This window comes from Agelaius tricolor, unplaced genomic scaffold (assembly GCF_023055355.1).
Source record: "Agelaius tricolor isolate 1412-34295 unplaced genomic scaffold, bAgeTri1.0.p SCAF_54, whole genome shotgun sequence".
Taxonomy (NCBI): domain Eukaryota; kingdom Metazoa; phylum Chordata; class Aves; order Passeriformes; family Icteridae; genus Agelaius; species Agelaius tricolor.
The window spans coordinates 295,352-314,471 of NW_027269314.1; the positions used below are offsets into that span (position 1 = coordinate 295,352).

The window sequence follows — 19,120 nt, forward strand, 5'->3', positions numbered from 1 at the left end:
ATATTCATTTTCATATTTGTGAAAAGCCAATCATAAAATATGCATTTTTCACAGAGGGCAATATGGGGAGTGGACAAGGGGATAAGTGATGTTTCACAGGACAGGAAAAAGAAGTGATGTCTTTGACAGGAGAGAAAATGGAGGACTAGAGGCTGCTTACCTCAAGCTCATAGTCCAGGAAAATTGTGGAACAGCCAGGTGCTCACAGAGAGAGCAGAAAAGGCAGAGAATCACAGCAAACACAGCAAATCACAGCAAAATCCCCTGTGTATGCACAGGCCTGCAGGATGTCATTCTCTGACTGTGTTTGAGGACAGATTAATGCCATCCATGTCTCATGCCATGTCCCTCCAGGGGCACTGGGCTGCTCCCAGGACTGTCCCTGTCACTGCTGCCCACTCCAGCCTGCCCCAGAAGCCGCCTGCAGGGCCAGGCTTGAGTCCAGCATTCCCAGCTGCAGGTGGGCCAGGGGAGGCTCTGAGGCAAAGAACAAGAACAAACCTTGTGCTCAGCACACCCAGCATGGATGAGCCAGCCTGGTGGCACTCTGGTGGCACTCTGGTGGCACTGGGACCCTGCCAGCTCACTGCTGGTCACTCTTGGGCTTCTTGCTGCTTTGATGGCCCAGGCACCACGATTTGATTTCCTGACACAACATAAACCTGCAAAGGGAGGAGGCAGAAGCCACAGATCCTGGTTTTCCAGGCTCTGATGCCCATTTCTCCAGCTGTGGTTTTGATGGAATGGCTGCAGGTGTGGAGAGCAGCTGAGGGCAGCTTTGCAGTGCCTGGATGGATGCAGGGGTGACCCTCAGCACTGTCCTGGCTTCACCCCTCACATTTGCATGGTAACAAAATTGTGCTGGTGCCCTGGTTTAGGAATGACATTCCCCAATTAAGCGCTCACATTGAAACATCCCAGACCGATTGCTCACAGCCCCACCCTCCCCCGAGGGCAGGACGGAGAGGAGAATTGGAGGCACGAAAATTAAAGATCACCCAGGCTGAGATGAGAACAATGTGCTAGAAACAGCAATGGGATGTAACCACAGCAATACCAACAACAGAGTATACAAGACACATGAAAGATCAAACCACAAACCCGGGCAAAATAACGACATCAGTGGTCTGAAGCTGATCTCAGTGGTCTGAAACGGAACAAAATGACGTCGTGGTGTCAGACTGCCCGGGCCGTGCGTAGGCTGGGCTCTACAGGGAGCTCGTGAGCGGCAGCACATCTGCCCGTGGGACAGCCACAACCACGAGCCAGACGAGCTCAGAGCCGGGGCCACAAGGCAAACAGCCTGGCACAGGTGAGTCCCTGCCTGGCACCTGGACCTGGCATCACACCCTCGGCCTGGCATGAGGCTGTGCCAGGGCAGGTGCCAGCTCGGGGGTGAGCACCGGGAGATGATGGCATCCACCCCTCGGGGACAGCTCCGGGGCTGCGGGCTCCCGGGGAGCTTCAAAGGCGGGAGAAGGCAGCGTTGCACCGGGAGGAGCCCCGCGGTTGGGGACGGGGGACCGGGGCTGCCGTGGGCACCGGTGGCGGGGGGGGTCCGGTAACCGGGCCCGCCGGGGGCTCCGCTCCGCGGGCTCCGAGACTGCGGCTCAAGCATCGCTTCCCAGGGGCTCCGCAGGCATTTTGGGGATCCCCCCCGCTCCGCCCCATGGCCCCACCCGCGGAGCCGCCCCCTGCGCTGCGGCGAGCGCGTCCCGCGGGGGGGCGGGCGGTGGAGCCGCCCCTGCGCGAAGCTCTGCGAGCATCCTCCCGTCCCCTCCCGCGAGCCCTGCATCCCCCAGCAAACATTCCAGCCCTCCGCGCATCCTCCCGCCCCCCTGCGCACCTGCCATCCCCTCCCGCGCATCCCTCCGCGCACGCCTTCAACCCCCGCTCCCCCTCCAGCCATCCTCCCAAGCACTCCTCCGTCCCTCCGCGCATCTCTCCGCGCACTCCTCCACCCCTCTGCTCACTCCTCCACTCTCCGCGCACTCCTCCATTCCCTCCGCGCATTCCTCCATCCCTCCTCCATCCCTCCTCCATCCCTCCTCCATCCCTCCTCGGTCCCCCCGCGCACCCCGCGCCCATCCCCGGCCGCCGGGGCCGCTCCTGCGCGGGGATGGCGGAGCGGCCGCGCTTCCTCTGCGGCGTGGTGGAAGGTAGGTCTGTCCGTCCGGGGCCGCTGCCCGACCCGCCCGGGCGTTTCGGGGCTGTTCCGACCCACCCCAAGGGAACCGGGGTCAGGAAGGGCCCCAGGATGGGGGGGAGGTAGGAGTGGGGCCCTTGCACCGACCCCCATCTGAGCCAGGGGGCTGGAGCAGCACCTCCCCAGAGAGCCCTGCAGCCACCCCAGCAGAGCCAGAGGGGCTCAGGGAGCCTCTGCTCGGCCTCCAGAGCTCCACACGGGGCTCTTGGCTGCCCTGGACTCAGGGGCACTTCCCGATGTGCCCACCCTGCCCACGGGGCAGCCATGTAGGACCTGTGCACAGAGCTGGTCAGGGAGAGCTCTGTGCTGCTCCCTCCGCGCATCCCCAGCTCCCTCTGGAGCCGGCAGAACCCTCTGCCCTCCTGCTGGCAGCTCAGCACCCCCGGGAGGGGGACGGCCCTCGGCCCCACCTGAGAGGGAGCAGGAGCACCGTGCAAATGGATGTAAAACAAACAGGAAATGCAGGGGTGGGGAGGCTGACATGATTCAGACGTGAATCACTGATGTAGTAGAGCTGACCTGGGAAGGAGGACAGGGATGATGCTGGCAAATGCATTCCAGGAGAACACTGCTGAGTGGCCTCCTTGGCAGCCCACGTCAGCTCACAGCAGCACGTGCTGTGGGAGTGTCACTTGCAGGGGCCATGCAGGGACTCTGGGGACCTCGCTGGGATCTCAAAATAGCAAATTATTTACCACAGAAATAGCTTTTTTTGGGGGTGAAATGTTTGCTGGGATTCTCGAGTGGCCACAAATTTGTCCCCGTGCGTGGTAGGGGATGGATAGCAAAGTGACCTTATATTGTTTCAAAATATATGGAATAACCATGTAGGCGTTCGGGCAGGTAGAAAATGTGTCAGCAGAGAGAGGACAGATGGAGGGTGGGTGTTGCTGTGGTGCAAACCCCCTCAGCACTGCCCAGGGCTGGTGCTGGGGGCTGCAGGGGGGGCTCCTGCCCAAGGGAGCCAAGGGAATGAGGGCAGGTGAGCTCTGAGACACTCAGGGGCTTTGGGAAATGCAGGTGACACTGGCCTCATGGAGAGCTGGTCCTTCCTCCCAGCTTGGTGGAGTCAGTGCAGCCTGCACCACCCAATTTGGGGAATGCTGTCACTTCCCAGTGTCTGCTGCCCTTGGCCCTGACTGCTGGAAATTGCAAGGATTGACTCAGAAGTTGCCCACAATGCAGAGAGAAAGCAGGGAGATACCTTGATGGCCAATTCTCATCACTGTCCAAGACATAATGGATTTTCTGTGAGACTTCACCTTGCATCTGCCAGATCTTGAAGAGAATTTAAGTGGCTGAAGGTTCTTCTCTTGCTAAATCTCAGGTCTGTGCTGGGGCTCTGACAGGTTCCCTTTAACCTCCACTTTGAGGAGCTGTCAAATCTGCATTTCTCCAAACCCATTTATCAGCCTGGCCCAGGGGAAGGGGTTTGTGTTCCTCTGGATACCCTTTCTCCCTGGCTTTGCAGACAGCTCTGCACCTCCCAGATCTCCCTACATGCAGAAATAGGAAGGGCCCTTCCCTGGAAGTGATCCCAAAGGCAGAATGGGTGCTGCATATCTGGCAGTGCAGCTCTGCCTGCAGGGATAGCCCAGAGAGGCTGTTCTGAGGCACTTTCCAACAACTGCATTGTTGGGAAGGGTGAAAGTTTGACAAGAAAGTCTCACAGATGTGTGTGTGCTTGGCAGAAAGATTTTTAAATGTAGAGTCTGATGAAGGAATAGAGATGGAAGCAAGTTTTAATAGAGAAGAAAAGAATTGCTGAGCCAGTCTCACTGGATAACCAAGGAGGCAAAGGGTGTGTGAGTTACAAGGAGTTTTTAGGACTTAAAAGATCAACCCACCTCAAACAAGAAGATGTTTTCACCAAGCAGAAAGAGAGCACAGGCAAACAAGGCAGCAAATGTTGCAAGTAGAAAAAAGGTCTCAGAATTTTCCACTGCAAGAAAACTGAAAAGCAACTTCTGGCTTTAACTGTAATTCACTAACTTATAGTGATTGAAGAACAGTAACGTGAATATGGTAATTATAGTTATGATGGGCTAGAGATAAAAGTTAAGGTGTAGATTGCTTCTACTGTATGAAGATGTTCAGCAAAGAAAAGGATACAATGCATTGTGACCAAAAGAAAAGTATATAATGCAATGTAACCAAAAGAAAAGTATATAATGCATTGTAACAACAACAAAAAAATATAATATATTGTGACCAAAAGAAAAGTCTATAATGCATTGTAACCAAAACCAAAGGGTCTCCAGGGCTGCCTGCAGCTGGAGCTGACAGCTGTAGGCACAGGCTCTGTCACCCACCACCCTGGACTGCTGTGACACCTTGGGTACAATAAACTGCATTTTGGAGAGCCCCTGGAGTCCCACATCTCTCATTCAGCCTCTCACTGCATTTTGCCTTTTTTCCCCTCTCTTTTCCAGGTTTCTATGGGCGACCCTGGTCAATGGATCAGAGGAAACTCCTCTTTCAATGGCAAGTACCCTGAATTTTCCTCTCTGAAGGTGGGGGTGGCAGCCGAGGGACCTCAGGCTCGCAGTGTCCCCCCTGTCCCGGCGCTCTCACGGCCCCGGGGAGGATCCGCGCTCGGCCGGGCCGTGGGTGCGGCGGGACGGACGGACGGACGGACGGACGGACGGACGGACGGACGGACGGACGGACGCGGGGCCGGCAGGTGGTGCTGGGGCTCCGCACATCCCTGCATGGGACGTGATGCAGATGAGGAGAGCAGAAACACAGACAAAACCCAGGCTAGAGTCCCATTTCTGCAGAGTTAAAAGGCAGTTTCTTCGTGGAAATGATTAATTATTCTGCCATCCAATGATTAGGATGAGCAGTTAGGATTCAGAGCTGATCTGTACTAATGAAAGAAAGGAGAGAGAGGTGGCTTCACAAACAAACTGTGGGGCTGCAGGTAGATAAACCCAGATATTGATATTTGGAAAAAAAAATCAGTAAAAAGCAATAGGAGTAACCATCAATTCCATAGGAATTCCACTAATTGACACAGACTTTTGCTCACCCAAGGTCGTGCTGAATCCCTGGATTTGGAGAAAAAGAGCAGAGACACAAAGAAAAAGAAGGGAGGGGGGAAATGCCTGCAGGTAGATAAACCCAGATATTGATATTTGAAAAAAGCAATAGGAGTAACCATAAATTCCATCAATTCCATAAGAATTCTATTAATTGACACAGACTCACCCAAGACTGTGCTAAATTCCTGGATTTGGAGAAAAAGAGCAGAGACACAAAGAAAAAGAAGAGAGGGGGGAATGCACCTTGGAAGCAGGGGGTCTGTATTAGGTGATTCAGGAACTCTGTGCCTCTCAAGTACCTCAACCAATAGGGAGAGAGGGAAATACAGCTGGGAAATGAATAAAAAGGAGGTGACAGTGTGGGCAGTGACAAGTGGAATTAAGGAGCAGAGTGCAGGGACAGAATTCAGACAGAATTTCCAGAATGACCAGGCTGGAAGAGACCTCCAAGACCATTGAGTGCAACCCAGCCCCAACCCCTCAACCAAACCCTGGCACCCAGAGCCACATCCAGGCTTTGTTAAACACACCCAGGGATGGGGACTCCACCACCTCCCCGGGCAGCCATTCCAGAATTTTTTCTGTGAAAAGCTTTTCCCTGCTATCCAACCTGTATTTCCCTTGGTGCAGCTCGAGGCTGTGTGCTCTGGTTGTGTCAGTGCTGCTGGAGAAAGAGCCCAGCCCCAGCTGAGCACAGGCACCTTTCAGGAGCTGTGCAGAGTGATGGGGGCAGCCCTGAGTCTCCTTTTCTGCAGGCTGAGCATCCCCAGATCCCTGAGATACAGAAAATGGAAGGAAAACAAGCTGGGATGTTCCAAAGTAGCTCAGGAATGAGAAAGTCTTGCCTGGTGCTGCACTGGGATGTGTTCACATGCGGCACACGAGGGTCCATTGGTATTTTTCTTATCTAGAAAGAAACAAAATAAGGGACTTTTATCAGGAGATACCTGAAGTGTTTTCTGTTCTGTTCACCGTGGGAAAATGTAAAATATTGTCTGCTGAGGAGGATGAATACAACCAAATGAATATATCAGATGGCTTCCATGCAGAAGTGCCAAAGAGGGAGGTGTCTGCCCTGTCTGTCCCAGGGGGCACATCCTGCTGGTGTCTGACACAAACCTTGGACTCTCAGGACTCTTGCTACTCAGAGGGACCCTGAGGTGTCACAAAGTCTCTTTTCCCAGCCTGGTGATCGAAGAAGGAGTCAGGGCTCTTCATTTCTTGGTCTCAAGGTTGTTTATTGTTTCTTATCTATAAAATTCTTTTTCTTGTCCTGCCGAGGTCCATTCAGCAGGTCAGACAGAGGCACTCTGCCTGCCCCCAAGGCAGTGTTATCTTTTTATACTAAAAACAATATTTACAGTTCCTTCCCAATACCCATCACCTATGTTAGACAGTGAGCTTCTACTCTAAACCAACCCAAAAGTGCCACCATCACAGCAGAAGATGGAGGCCAAGAAGAAGAAGGAGAAAGGCTGGACACACCCAGATCCCTCCATCTTGCCCCTTAACCCCCATGTTAAAAACACCAGAAATCTATTTTTTCACCCCATGATAAATTCGCTATCATTCTACCTAAACTTTCATGGCTTGTAATTCTTCATATAAGGTTGGTGATTGTTTTTTCCAAGGGCTAAATCAAAGGCACAAGGGTCTTGGGCTCTGTGCCAAGGTCTCTGAGCCCCCTGGGCCGGGGCTGGAGCCCTCCAGGGCAGCCAGAGGAATTTCCTGGGTTCCCACATCAGAGCTCAGCTCTGGGAGCACTGGCTGGGATCTCTGTCTCCCTGTGGCTGTGCAAAGAGCCCGTGTGGAGCCTGGCTGACTCCTTTCTCTCCCTGCCCAGGCTGCAGCACCGAGGGCTGAACTGCTACATGTATGCACCCAAGGATGAGCTGAAGCACCGGCTGCTCTGGAGAGAGCCCTACACAGAGCATGAGGCAGGTAGCGGCTCTGCTGGGCCCCTGGGGGGCTGCAGGCATCCCAGGTCCCTCAGGGGAAAGCATGGGCTGTGTCCCAGCTATTTCCATCCTGCCAGGACCTTGCCCATGCCAGGGAAGCCCCCAGACCTTGCCAAGGGCAAGAAGACTCCCAGAGCGTGCCCACCATGGGGCATTGCCTAAGGGACCAGCCAGCCTCTCATGTGGGTCTCAGGCAGTGTGCTTGAGTACAGCCAGGCCCACAGACCCTTGTCAGAAGTCCTCTGTGTCATAAGGAAGTGGAAATGGTCCTGCTGGAGCCTCTCCCCTCCCAGTGACCTCAGCTCCTTCCTTCCACAATCCTGGGGATCACTCTCCCTCCACCCCTTGTCCTGCTCCATCCCTTGTCCTGCTCAATCCTTTGTTTCCTTCCATCCCTTGTGCCACTCCATCCCATCCCCTTCATTCTTTGTCCTGCTCCATCCCCTGTTCCCCTCCATCCCTTGTCCTGCTCGATCCTTTTTCTCTCTCCATCCCTTATTTCCCTCCATCCCTTGTACCCTCCATTCCTGGTCCTATTCCATCCCTTGATCCTGCTCCATTCCTTGTCCCCCTCCACCCCTTATTCCCCTCCATTCCTTGTTGCATTCCATCCCTTGGTCCTGCTCCATCCTTTTTTCCCCTCCATCCCTTATTCCCTTCCATCCTTTTTCCCCCTCCATCCCTTATTCCCCTTCACTCCTTGTCCTATTCCATCCCTTATTCTCCTTCATCCTTTGTCCCCATCCATCCTTTATTCCCTTTATTCCCCTTCATCCCTTATGCCCCTCCATCCCTTTTTCCTCTCCATCCCTTATCCCCCTTCATTCCTTGTCCATCCCTTGTCCTGCTCCATCCTTTTCACCCTCCATCCCTCATCCCCCTCCACCCCTTGTCCCTCTCCCCTGTCCCTCCCAGCTCTCACAGGTGCCCTGTGCTCTGTCCCCAGCCCGCATGCGGTCTCTCATCGAGGCTGCCCAGGAACGGGGGGTGGAGTTGATTTTCGCCATTTCTGCTGGTCAGGACATGGTGTTTTCCAGCGCTGGGGATCGCCTCCTGCTGCAGCAAAAACTCAGGCAGGTACCGTGGGCCATTCCTTCATCCCACTGCTCCTAGGCCAGGGGCACATGTGCTATGTGTGCCCCCTGTGCCCACCCACACGTGCCCATGTGTGCCCCCTGTGCCCACCCATGGGCTGGTATGGGCTGTGAACCCCTCCTGCTGCTCTGGGCTGCCCAGTGGCCAATGTGCTGTCCCTGTCACTGTGACAGCGAGCTGAGGGCTCCATGGGTGCCTGACTGGGGGCAGGAGAAGGAGCAGCCAAGCCCCAGAAACTGCTGGGCAGCGCCGAGGGTGGCACAGGACGGAGCAGAGCCCCAGGGCGGGCAAAGAGCTGCTGGCACGGTGGGGTTGCTCCATGGGCAGCTGCCACTTCCTTGGCAGGAGCTGCCCCATGCTGTGCCATGCCCAGATGCCCCTGTGGAGCCCCCTGGGGGTCTCTGCTGCCCAGGGGTCCCAGCAGCCCCTGTCTGTGCCCACAGGTGGCTGCCCTGGGGTGCCGCTCCTTCGCGCTGCTCTTCGACGACATCGACCCCTGCATGTGCCAAGCTGACAGAGATGTCTTCCCCTCCCTGGCACAGGCTCAGGCCTCTGTGGCCAACGAGGTGTACCAGGAGCTGGGCCAACCCTCAGTCTTCCTCTTCTGCCCTACAGGTACTGCCTGCAGCCCCAGCTGCCCAAAGCAGGGAGCCCCCTCACACTGGGGTGCCCTTGGGCTGCACCCCTGTTCCTGCTGAGAGCCGAGCGCCCTGGCAGCCCTCACAGCTCTCCCTGGGCTCCTCATCAACCCAGGGGAGCTCTGGCCACCTCAGGACTAGTCCATGATCCTGGCAGCCCATCCCATCCTCCTCATCCTCCTAGTGGAGCTCTGCCCACCTCAGGGCTAGACTAGGGCTAGTCCATGATCCTGGCAGCCCATCCCAGCCTCCTCATCCTCCTAGTGGAGCTCTGGCCATCCCAGGGCTAGACTAGGACTAGCCCATGATCCTGGCAGCCCATCCCAGCCTCCTCATCCTCCTAGTGGAGCTCTGCCCACCTCAGGGCTGGCCCATGATCCCAGCAGTCCCTCCTCTTGTGGTCCCCAGCCCTCAGGGGGTGCTCTGTGCTCTCTCCCCAGAATATTGCAGCTCCCTGTGCTCTCCCAGCCCCAGCCAGTCCTGCTACCTGCAGACCATTGGCCAGGAGCTGCTCCCAGGGATTGCTGTCATCTGGACAGGTGAGCCAGGACCAGCTCTGGGGCTGTGGCTGCCAAAACAGGCTGAGCCCCGTGGCAGGGAGAAATGATGATGAGGACTCCACCTTATCAGAAGGCTAATTCATTACTTTATTAGACTATATATATATATATATATATTTTTTAGTAATATATATTATCAGTAGTAATATATAATATTATATAACATTCAATTAATATAATAATTATCATATCAATTATAATAATTATCATAATTAACAATTATAAATAATAATTATATAAATGTAATACATATAAGAATATAAATATAAAATATAAAAATAAATATAAAATTACAAATATAAATATAAAATTATAAATTATAAATTATATAATATATAATATATTATATATTATATTATTATAAATATAATATAGTATATTATATGAATATAATTGCATGAATAATAGTTAATAAGATAATTATAACATAATGATCTAGTAATTACATTATTATTATTAATAATATATAATACTATATATTACTTTATTATAATATATTATTAGACTATGTTACATTACATCTAAACTGAATCTGCCCAGCACTCAGCTGCACTCCACTGCACTGAATCTCATCCTTCAGTCCCAACACACACACACACACATTTAGCCTGATAGGCCAAGGAAACAAAACCCCATCACTTTGGGTAAACAATCTCCATATTGCATTCTACTTTGGCACAAACACAGGCACAGCAAATGATAAGAATTGTTTTTCCTTTCTCTGAGGTTCAGAGAATGTGAAACCCGGAAATATTCTTGGGAAGAATTGTGCCTTGCTTTTCTCTGTGAGGAGAAATGTGGCTCCATGTGGCCGCAGACTGTCCTGGGAGAGCCACCAGCAGTGACAGTGACCCCACTGTGGTGTGCAGGGCTTTGAGCTGGGGCTCTGCTCTCCTCACTGTGGCTGTGGTGACCACATCCTCATCTTCATGTTCTTGTCCCTGCTGTGTCCCTTCCCTGGTGTCCCAGGCCCCAAGGTGGTGTCCCAGGAGCTGTCAGCAGAGCTGCTGGAGGAGGTGGAGGCCGTCCTGAGGCGCCCTCCCGTCATCTGGGACAACCTCTACGCCAACGACTACGACTGCAGACGAGTCTTCCTGGGCCCTTACATGGGCCGAGCTCCTGGCCTCATGTCCAGGCTCCAAGGGCTGCTCCTCAACCCCAACTGTGAGCTCCAGGCCAACTTCATCCCCATCCACACGCTGGGCACCTGGTTTGGGAGCGAGCTGGGGAGCTGTGCCCACCCTGAGCGTGCAGGTACCTCACACCCGTGCCTAAGGCAGCTCTGCCTGCCCAGCCCTGCAGGGCTGCCCAGGCTGATGGGCTGCAGTTCCTCAGGAATGGAGGGAGCCCTGGGGGACAGCCAAGGAGCTCAGGATGGAAGCTACAGCCCCCAGGAAGCCTTGGAGCTGGCACTGCGTGACTGGGTGACTGAGATAAACCAGCAGGCCTCAGAGCCAGGTAAATGGATTTGCATGAGCAGCATCCCTCAGTCCCTGGAGTGGGGGGTGAGGAACTCCACCCCGCCCATCTGGAGGGTCTGGGGCTGCTGTGGCAGCAGGGCCATGCATGCCATGGTGGGCAGGTGTGCTGTGCTGCCCCGTGGGTGCTCCTGCCACGGCCACAGCCTGGACAGGGTTTCCTTGGCTGGCAGAAGCAGAGCCTGGGCTGGAGGAAGAGCTTGGTGTTTGGCAATGTTTGCCTCTGCAAAGCCACAGCCTCAGCAGCCCTGGGGGCCTGAACTCGAGCCCAGGGTCCTGGCAGCTCAGGGGTGGAGGTTCCTGGCACTGTCACGGCCCATTTCCATGCAGGTGCCCAAAGGAGCTTCCCCCTCTTGTTCCTTTCTGGCAGGAGGAAGGACCCCAGGACAGCCCAGTGTCAGCCTCAAGGGAGGACCAAAGCTGCAGCCTGGCACAGCAGGAGGACAGGAGGCCACTCCTGACCCTCAGCCCCACAGCTCTGCTCCTGGTGGGGCAGACCAGCACAGCCCTGAGCCCTGTGGAGAGGCACCAGAGGAGGGGTGCAGGGAGGTGACCTCAGCCAGGACACCCAGTGGCCACCAGCAGAGCCCTACAAGGGCTGGGGACCAGCTCCCCACCACAGGGAGCTGTGAGCCCCCCTCTGCTCTGCCCAGTGTGGCTGGGAGTGCCCAGTCTGCAGCAACCCCAGTGGCCACCAAGACCCTCCCCAGCCCCACCAGGAGCTCCAGCAGTGGGGCCAACATCAGTCAGAACATTTCCCTGCCCACCAGTGATGCCAGGACAGGGGATGGCAGCCCCATCCACTCTCCCAGCAGCACCCAGCCTGAGGCCATCAGGACTGATGTGCCCCAGACACCCCCAGGACCTGGGAATGGTGCCAGCCCTGGTGCCCCAGCCCCACTGACTGATGAGGTTGGTGCTGGCCCTGATCCCATGGCACCAGTGACCCCAGAGGAGGCTGGGCCTGGCCCCATAACCCCCAAAGATGCAAGGACCAGCCCCACAGCAAAGATGACCCCAGAGGAGCCCAGGACCAGCCCCATGGCACCAGTGACCCCAGAGAAGGCTGAATCTGGCCCCATGACCCTTAAAGAGGCCAGGACCAGCCCCACATCACAGGTAACCCCAAAGAAGGCTGAGTCTGGCCCCATGACTCCCAAGGAGGCTGGGTCTGGCCCCACATCCCAGGTGACCCCAGAAGAGGCTGGGTCTGGCCCCATGATGTCCAAGGAGGCCAGGACCAGCCCAACATCCCAGGTGACCCCAGAAGAGGCTGGGTCTGGCCCCATGATGTCCAAGGAGGCCAGGACCAGCCCCACATCCCAGGTGACCCCAGAGAAGGCCAGGACCAGCCCCACATCCCAGGTGACCCCAGAAGAGGCCAGGGCCAGCCCCACATCCCAGGTGACCCCAGAAGAGGCCAGGACCAGCCCCACATCCCAGGTGACCCCAGAGGAGGTCAGGGCCACCCTCACAGCACTGATGACCCCAGAAGAGGCTGAGCCTGACCCCATGGCACCGATGACCCCAAAGGAGGCCAGACCCCACCCCACAGCACCACTGAGCCCAGAGGAGGCCGTGCCCAGCCCCACATCACCCCTGACCCTGGAGGAGGTGCGGATGCTGGTGGAGCTCTTCTACCTGCCCTACCAGCACGGGGCTCTGGCACAGCAGCTCCTGGAGCACTTTCGGTGGCTGCGAGCAAACAGCCTCAGCGTGGGGGTCCCGGCCACAGCTCCTGATGCCTGTGGGGTAAGGCTGCTCCTGGAAGGTCTCTGCCATGGCTGGGGTGTTGTCTTGGTTTGGAAAGACAGGGGTCTGCTAAGGAAGGCAGGAGCTTCCCCTGAAATGGAGAATGTAAACCCTCCCCACCCCTCCAAATTGCTATAAATTTTAAATTAAGGAGGCAAAAATATGGGAGCAGGAAATAACAGTTCTTTAATAGGGAAGAAAAAAAATAAAAGGATAAAATAAACAATGCAGTACACCAGAACAACACTGACAGAATCAGAACCCAACCTGACACCCTGTGGATCAGGGTGTTGGTAGCAGTCCAATAGGAAATGTGGATGCAGCCCTCCTGAAGTGTCAGGTGTGGTTCTGTTGGAGCAAGGGGATCCTGTAGAAAAGGGTGTATTCTTCCTCTGAAGATCCAGTGGAAGAAGAGGCAGCTGCTGTTCCTCTGGGGAATCCAGTGGAGAAGCTGTGCTGCTGTCTCAAAACCTCTGGATTATATCTGGGTAGGAATGCTTGGCTCCTCCCCCTGGGCTCACATCTCCCATTGGGATGCTGTAGTTCTTATCAGCCACGCAGAGACATTCAATGGCTGTTATCAGCAGATATCCCCTCCCAAGGGAGGAGTGATTGTGGTCACTCAAAGAGAGAGATAAGGCAAAGGTGATTGTGGTCACTCAAAGAGAGAGATAAGGCAAACTGCCCACTTGACAAAAGATAACCTGCCATACAGATGGCAATAGAAAACTTCTTGCATTGCAATCCGGCTCAGGTGTCCCCCAGGTGCCTGACAGGCTGTGTGTGTCCCCAGGGCACGCGGTGGCGGGGCCAGGCTCGCTCCTTCCAGCGGCTCTGCGCACGGACGTGCCGCCTGCACAGCCGCCTGGTCAGCACGGCCGGCCGGGCGCTGCTCTACGACCTGCACCCCTACCTGTGGGACATCCGAAACCTGCTGCTGGCTGCCAGTGCCTTCGTCCTCTGGCTGGGTACGTGCCTGATGCCATCCCTGCCATCCCTGCCAGCCCCATCACACCTATCCAAACCCAGCCCTGTCAGAGTAGGCTATTTGTAGGCAGCCCCCAACAAATGATGAAGAAGACTCCACGTTATCAGAAGGCTAATTAATTACTTTCTTATATTATTCTATACTATATTACATTATATTACATTACATCTAAACTGAATCTGCCCAGCACCCAACCCTGCACAGAATCTCGTGACTGTCACCCAACGAAAGTTTCATCCCTTCTTGGTGTTTCTCATGGGTAACTCCTCGGAGCACTAACTCTTCCTCACAAAATCACCTACTCCAGTTCCTTCTCACCCAGCCACCCCACTCTTTTATCGCACTCTTCTTCTCATGGGTTACAGCTTAAAGTCAGGCCCTGTTCCTAATCTTTGATAATTGACCCAGCTGCAACTCCTTAGGGGTAAGATGACTTTCTACACTATCTTTATTTTCTTATATTCTTATCCCCCTACACGTGGCTGATGCCAGTCCTGCCAGCCCCATCACACCTATCCAAACCCAGCCATGTCAGGGCAGAGTATTTGCAGGCAATCCCCAACAAGGGGAGAGAAATGATGCATCTGACTCCACCTTATCAGAAGTCTAATTAATTACTTTATTATACTATATTATTCTATACTTTATTACATTACATCTAAACTGAATCTGCCCAGCACCCAACCCTGCACGGAATCTCGTGACTGTCATCCAACACACACACACACACACACACACACACCTGGCCCTGATAGGCCAAGGAAACAAAACACCATCACTCTGGGTAAACAATCTCCATACTGCATTCTACTTTGGCACAAACACAGGCACAGCAAATAAGAATATTCTTGGGAAGAACTGTGCCTTGCTTTTCTCTGTGAAGAGAAATGTGGGGTTCCATCAGAGCGCCAGGACCCTGCAGCACAGGGGCACACCTGGAGCTTGCTCTCTTCCCCAAGAAGGAGGTGAAGGTGTCTGGGACCCAGCCCAGAGATTTGGGGTTCTGATGTGCAGCTGGTAGTGCCAGGGTCCCTCCTGAGAGCTCACCTCCCCTTGGCATTTTCTGCTGCTGACCCTTGTCCTCTGCTCACCTCCTTTGCAGATGGTCACCTCCTGTGCGACCCTGACCCCAAGGGCACCTGGGGGAGCTGCTTTGGCTGTAAGTATGGGCACTGCCCTGGCTCACCCACCTGGCTGGGGGTCTGGCTGCTGCCCCCCATCACCCCCAGCCCCACAGCAGCACCCAGCACTCACCATCTGTGGCATTCACATTCTCTGAACAGAGAGAAAGAGAGATAATTCTCTCACAGTTTGTTTTTTTTCCCCTGGAGAAGCACAGAGAGAAGAAGAGAAAACAATTCTCAGCTCTACTTGCTGCTCCTGTTGTTTTTGCACATGTGGAATGTGTTAGGGAGATTATTTACCTGAAGGGATTTGGTAATTGGATTCTGCTAAGAATTGTTTTCTCTTCTTCTCTCTGTGCTTCTCCAGGAAAAAACCTGTGAGAGAGAATTATCTCTCTCTCTGTTCAGAGAATGTGAGTGCCACAGGCATCAGGCTATCCTTCCCCACTCTGCCTGCAGGAATGGCCCTGGGAATGCTGCCAGGGAGGGAGCAGATCTTCACCATATCTCACAGCCATTTCTAGGATATGGTTCCTCAGACCTTTTATCCCAGAGACCCCTTACCCTGTGTGGGAAAAGGGTTCTGGAAGCAGCAATGCCCTGGGTGAGAGGTGGGGCTGTGTTTTGAATGCCTGTGCATCATTTTGCACAGCTTTCCTCTGGTTTGGGGCTCCCTGGTTGCTCTGTGAGCCTTGTGACCTCTTACAAAGCAAGAACTGTTCCCAGGTGATGACCTGAGCAGGTCCCCAAGTTCAGTGTGAGAGGGATCCGTGTGCCTTGATCCCCTTCCTTAGGGAAGCAGCATGCAGGGCACATTCTCACCATCCTGGGCTGCAAAGCTGGGGAGCAGCTCCTTGGAGCTGTGGCAGAGGCTGATCTCCCCCTGCCCAGCAGCTTTTTGTTCACCTCAGGTGTGTCTGTGTCCTGCTGCTTCCAGGGTGCCAGAGCATCAGTGCCCCGATGCTGCTGGGGAGGGACGCCGAGCCCTGGGCACGCCGTGGGGGCCTCTTTGGAGAGCTGCAGGTGAGAGTGGCTCCCTCCCTCCCTCCCTGTGGGGCTGAGGAGCCTTTGGGAAGTCACCATCCCAACCCTGCTGAGCTGCTGCAACCTCAGGAAGGCAGAGCTGCCTCTGCAACCTCAGCTGTGGTTCCTGGGGTTTCAGGAGCCTCAGAGCCGTTCTCCTGCTGCTTCCAGGATGGGGTTTGGAGCCAGGATGAACTGATGGGCTGTATCTCTTCCAGGCATTGCTGCCCGTGGGGAACAGCTGTGACCTCTTCTACCATCCTCCCCCGCTCTTCCCATCCAGCCAGCTGTACCTGCTGCGCCCGCTGCTGCCCCTGGACAAGGTGGGAGCTGTGGCATGGAGGGGGCTCCTGCCAGAGCCTTTGTGTGGCTTGTTCTGCCCATAAAATGATGAGTTACATGTTCATCTGCTGCTGAGCCCCCAGGCTGAGTTCCCAGTGTGGGGTGGGTCCCTCTGTCCAGCTCTGCTCAGAGCCAGCTGGTCCAGGGCAGGTTTTGGGGCTGTGGTCAGCAGCATGTCAGACACTGCCTTGGAGAATGTGCTGTGGCCTCAGCAAATCCACCTCTCTGACAGGGGCCTGGGCACAGCAGGAGAGGGAACCCCCTCAGCCATGGATAAACCAGCACAGGGCAGGTTTGCCAGGCTGTGGATGATCTCCAGAGCAGCCGCAGTGCTGATCTCCAGCACTGGCTGTGAGCAGATGCCAGGAAAAATCCAGAATAGGACAAGTGTGGATGGCAACTTCCTGCAGCCTTCACCAGTCTGCAGCTCAGGGCACTGCCAGAGCCTGTGGGGATCCATCTCCAAATGCCTTCTTCAAACACTCATCCAGTTTATGGGGTGATTCCCTGATGGAGAGCATCAGTTTCTGTCAGCTGTGACCTGCTTGGTGCCAGCTCTGCTCTGACATCCCTTGATGGACAGGGAGGGAAGGGGAGAATCTGGATATGGAGGGACAAAATGTTCAAGGTTTCCCTGCAGTGAGCACCCCTGTCCCTCACCCTGCTCCTGTCCAGCTCAAGGAAAGGCTAACAGCACAAATCCAGCCAGCACAGACACGAGTGCAGCTCATTTGCTCAGGCTGAACCTTGACAACAACATGGTTGAGAGGAAGAGCCAGCTGAGCCCATCAGCCCGTGGCAGGAACAGGCACAGCAGGGCATGGCCCTGCCTCTGTTTTTGGGTGATCAGGGCAGCCTCCCCTTTCAGGAGCAAGGCTTTTATCAGAATGTTTGCAGCAGCAAACTCAACTGTGACCAGGACAGGACGTTTGGGGATGTCCTGCTGTGCTCAGGCTCTCTGGAGACCTGAGTTTCAGGGTTGTTTTTGGTGCTCCAGCAGCTGCTCTTGGGATGCCTGACCGGAATGGCAATTTCTGGTTTGAAGGCTGCCTGCGCTGTGGCCACAAGCCCAAGGCCAGCAGAAGGTGGTGGCACTGTGGCATGGCAGGTACAGCCAGGGCTGACACGGATCTGGCTCTTCCAGGGAGAGCTTTACCGCATGTGCCGGGAGAGTCTGGACTGTGATCCCAAAGTGGCAGAGATCCTTGTGGCCCACCCGGATCTCCTCGGTGACAGGTGAGATGTGGCCCCTCTGAGGCTCCCTCCTGGACATGGTGCAGGGCTGGGGAGTGAGGAGATGGCCTCTCTTGGTGTCCCTGTGGGGACCAGCACTGCCCCATGGCTGGCAGTGGCCTCACTGGGAGGGACAGGGAGGGACATGGATGTCCAGCCTGGGTGCTGGAGGCTGCAATGGTTCCCCTTGGCTGAGGGGTCTCAGAGGGGTGCTCACTGGGTGCTGGGTGTGCTGTCCAGCTGGGGGATGAAGAGGGAGGCTGCTCTGAGGTTTCCCAGGTGCTCCAGGCTCAGCTCAGCCATGCTCCCCCTCTCCCTGGCAGGCTCCTGGGCAGCTTCCTCAGCCTGAGCCCTGAGTACACCTTTGTGCTGGAGGATGAGGATGGCCCCTGTGGCTACGCAGCCGGAGCACTCCATGCCGAAGGCTTCCTGCAGCAGCGAGACAGCAGCTGGCTGCCAGCCATAAGGCACAAGTACCCCCCAGAGCTGGGCACAGGGGGGGCAGCTCTGGGACAGGTGAGGGGACACCTGGAGCGGGGATAGGAGAGGTGGAGGGGGTTCCCTCATTGTGCTTGTCTCCCGCAGGACACCCTGGAGGAAGCAGTGCTCTTCTTCCACGCAGAGCCCCTGGCAGTGCCCCAGCCCGTGCTGAGGCGTTTCCCCTCCCTGGTACAGCTGGGCACGGCCCCCCGTGTGCTGGATGTGGGGGCCAGTCGCAGCCTGGCCCTCTGCCTGCTGAGTGCACTCAGGGCCAATGGTGAGCATGACCTCCGAGTGCTGCCCTTCATCCGAGTGCTGGGAGCTGTCCCCTGCCAATGCTCCCGGGCACTGTCCCCTCCCCTTGCACTGGGGACATGCGGGCCTGTGTCTCAGGGCATCACTCTGTGATAAAGGGGCCAGGGAGAGACTGATTCCCTTATGGAGGGGGTCACTGTCACTGTGTCCCCAGTCCCAGTGCCCTGACCCTCACTTCCCTTGCAGGCTCACGGGGAGTGTTCTGCCAGGTCAGTGACTCCGACAGGCAGCAGCTGAGCTTCTACAGCAAGCTGGGCTTTGTCGCCCTGCCGGTGGCCTGGGGCAGCTCTCCCGGCTCTCAGCTCCTGGGACGACTCCTCTGATGACAGGGCACAGGGAGAGAGTGCCCCAGGCCAGGCTGAGCCCCCCATCCCACACAGCATCGGCCTGAGCAAGCGGGAGCAGAGGGGCACCTGGAGCAGGCCAGGTACACATGAGAGGTGACATGGGGGCGAGCAGGATGTCACTGGGATGTGTGCAGGGCTGTGAGGCACCTGGGTAGCAGAGAGCTATTTCTGCTGCTCATGGGATTTGGCCGCCTCTGTGCCACCCCAAATGTTTGCTGGGTACCCTGCACCTTTGCTGGGGAGCTTCAGGCCTGCAGGAGCTCGTGAGCAGTGTTTGGGTTTGTGGTCCTGGGGCACAGCATGGTGCCTTAGTGCCACAGGAGTGTCCCTGTCATGCAGGCTGGGCTGCCCAGCTCTCTCCATCCCCCGTGTGGCCTGAGACTGGGCAGCCGGTGCTGGGGCTGGCTCTCGGCACTGAGGACCTGCTTGTCTGTATGGACTGATCTGGTTTGGGATGCGGCGGGGCAGTCTATCTTTTTGTGCCTGGGGCCTGAGGGAAGCGCTGTCCTTGGCAATAAAGCGTTTGCTGGGCTCTCA

General features: G+C 55.7%; 1 protein-coding gene across 15 annotated transcripts; it reads left to right on the forward strand.

Annotated features, from left to right (window-relative positions):
• The first annotated feature begins 1,748 nt into the window (after positions 1 to 1,748).
• On the forward strand, positions 1,749 to 19,120 carry LOC139604624 (protein O-GlcNAcase-like). 15 transcript variants are annotated; one of them, XM_071455783.1, is made up of 19 exons: positions 1,749 to 2,159; positions 4,639 to 4,690; positions 7,094 to 7,191; positions 8,155 to 8,285; positions 8,747 to 8,918; positions 9,382 to 9,480; positions 10,471 to 10,755; positions 10,837 to 10,959; positions 11,350 to 12,167; positions 12,237 to 12,305; positions 12,423 to 12,731; positions 13,525 to 13,699; positions 14,822 to 14,878; positions 15,781 to 15,866; positions 16,085 to 16,189; positions 17,353 to 17,444; positions 17,765 to 17,957; positions 18,027 to 18,198; positions 18,423 to 19,120. In XM_071455783.1, the coding sequence occupies exons 1-19, from the start codon at positions 2,120 to 2,122 to the stop codon at positions 18,557 to 18,559; spliced, it is 3,213 nt and encodes a 1,070-aa protein (XP_071311884.1). In that variant the 5' UTR covers positions 1,749 to 2,119; the 3' UTR covers positions 18,560 to 19,120. The 15 variants fall into 15 exon arrangements, with proteins under 15 accessions (XP_071311884.1, XP_071311879.1, XP_071311880.1 ...); XM_071455778.1 differs by having other exon boundaries at positions 1,751 to 2,159; positions 12,345 to 12,731; XM_071455779.1 differs by having other exon boundaries at positions 1,751 to 2,159; positions 11,350 to 12,305.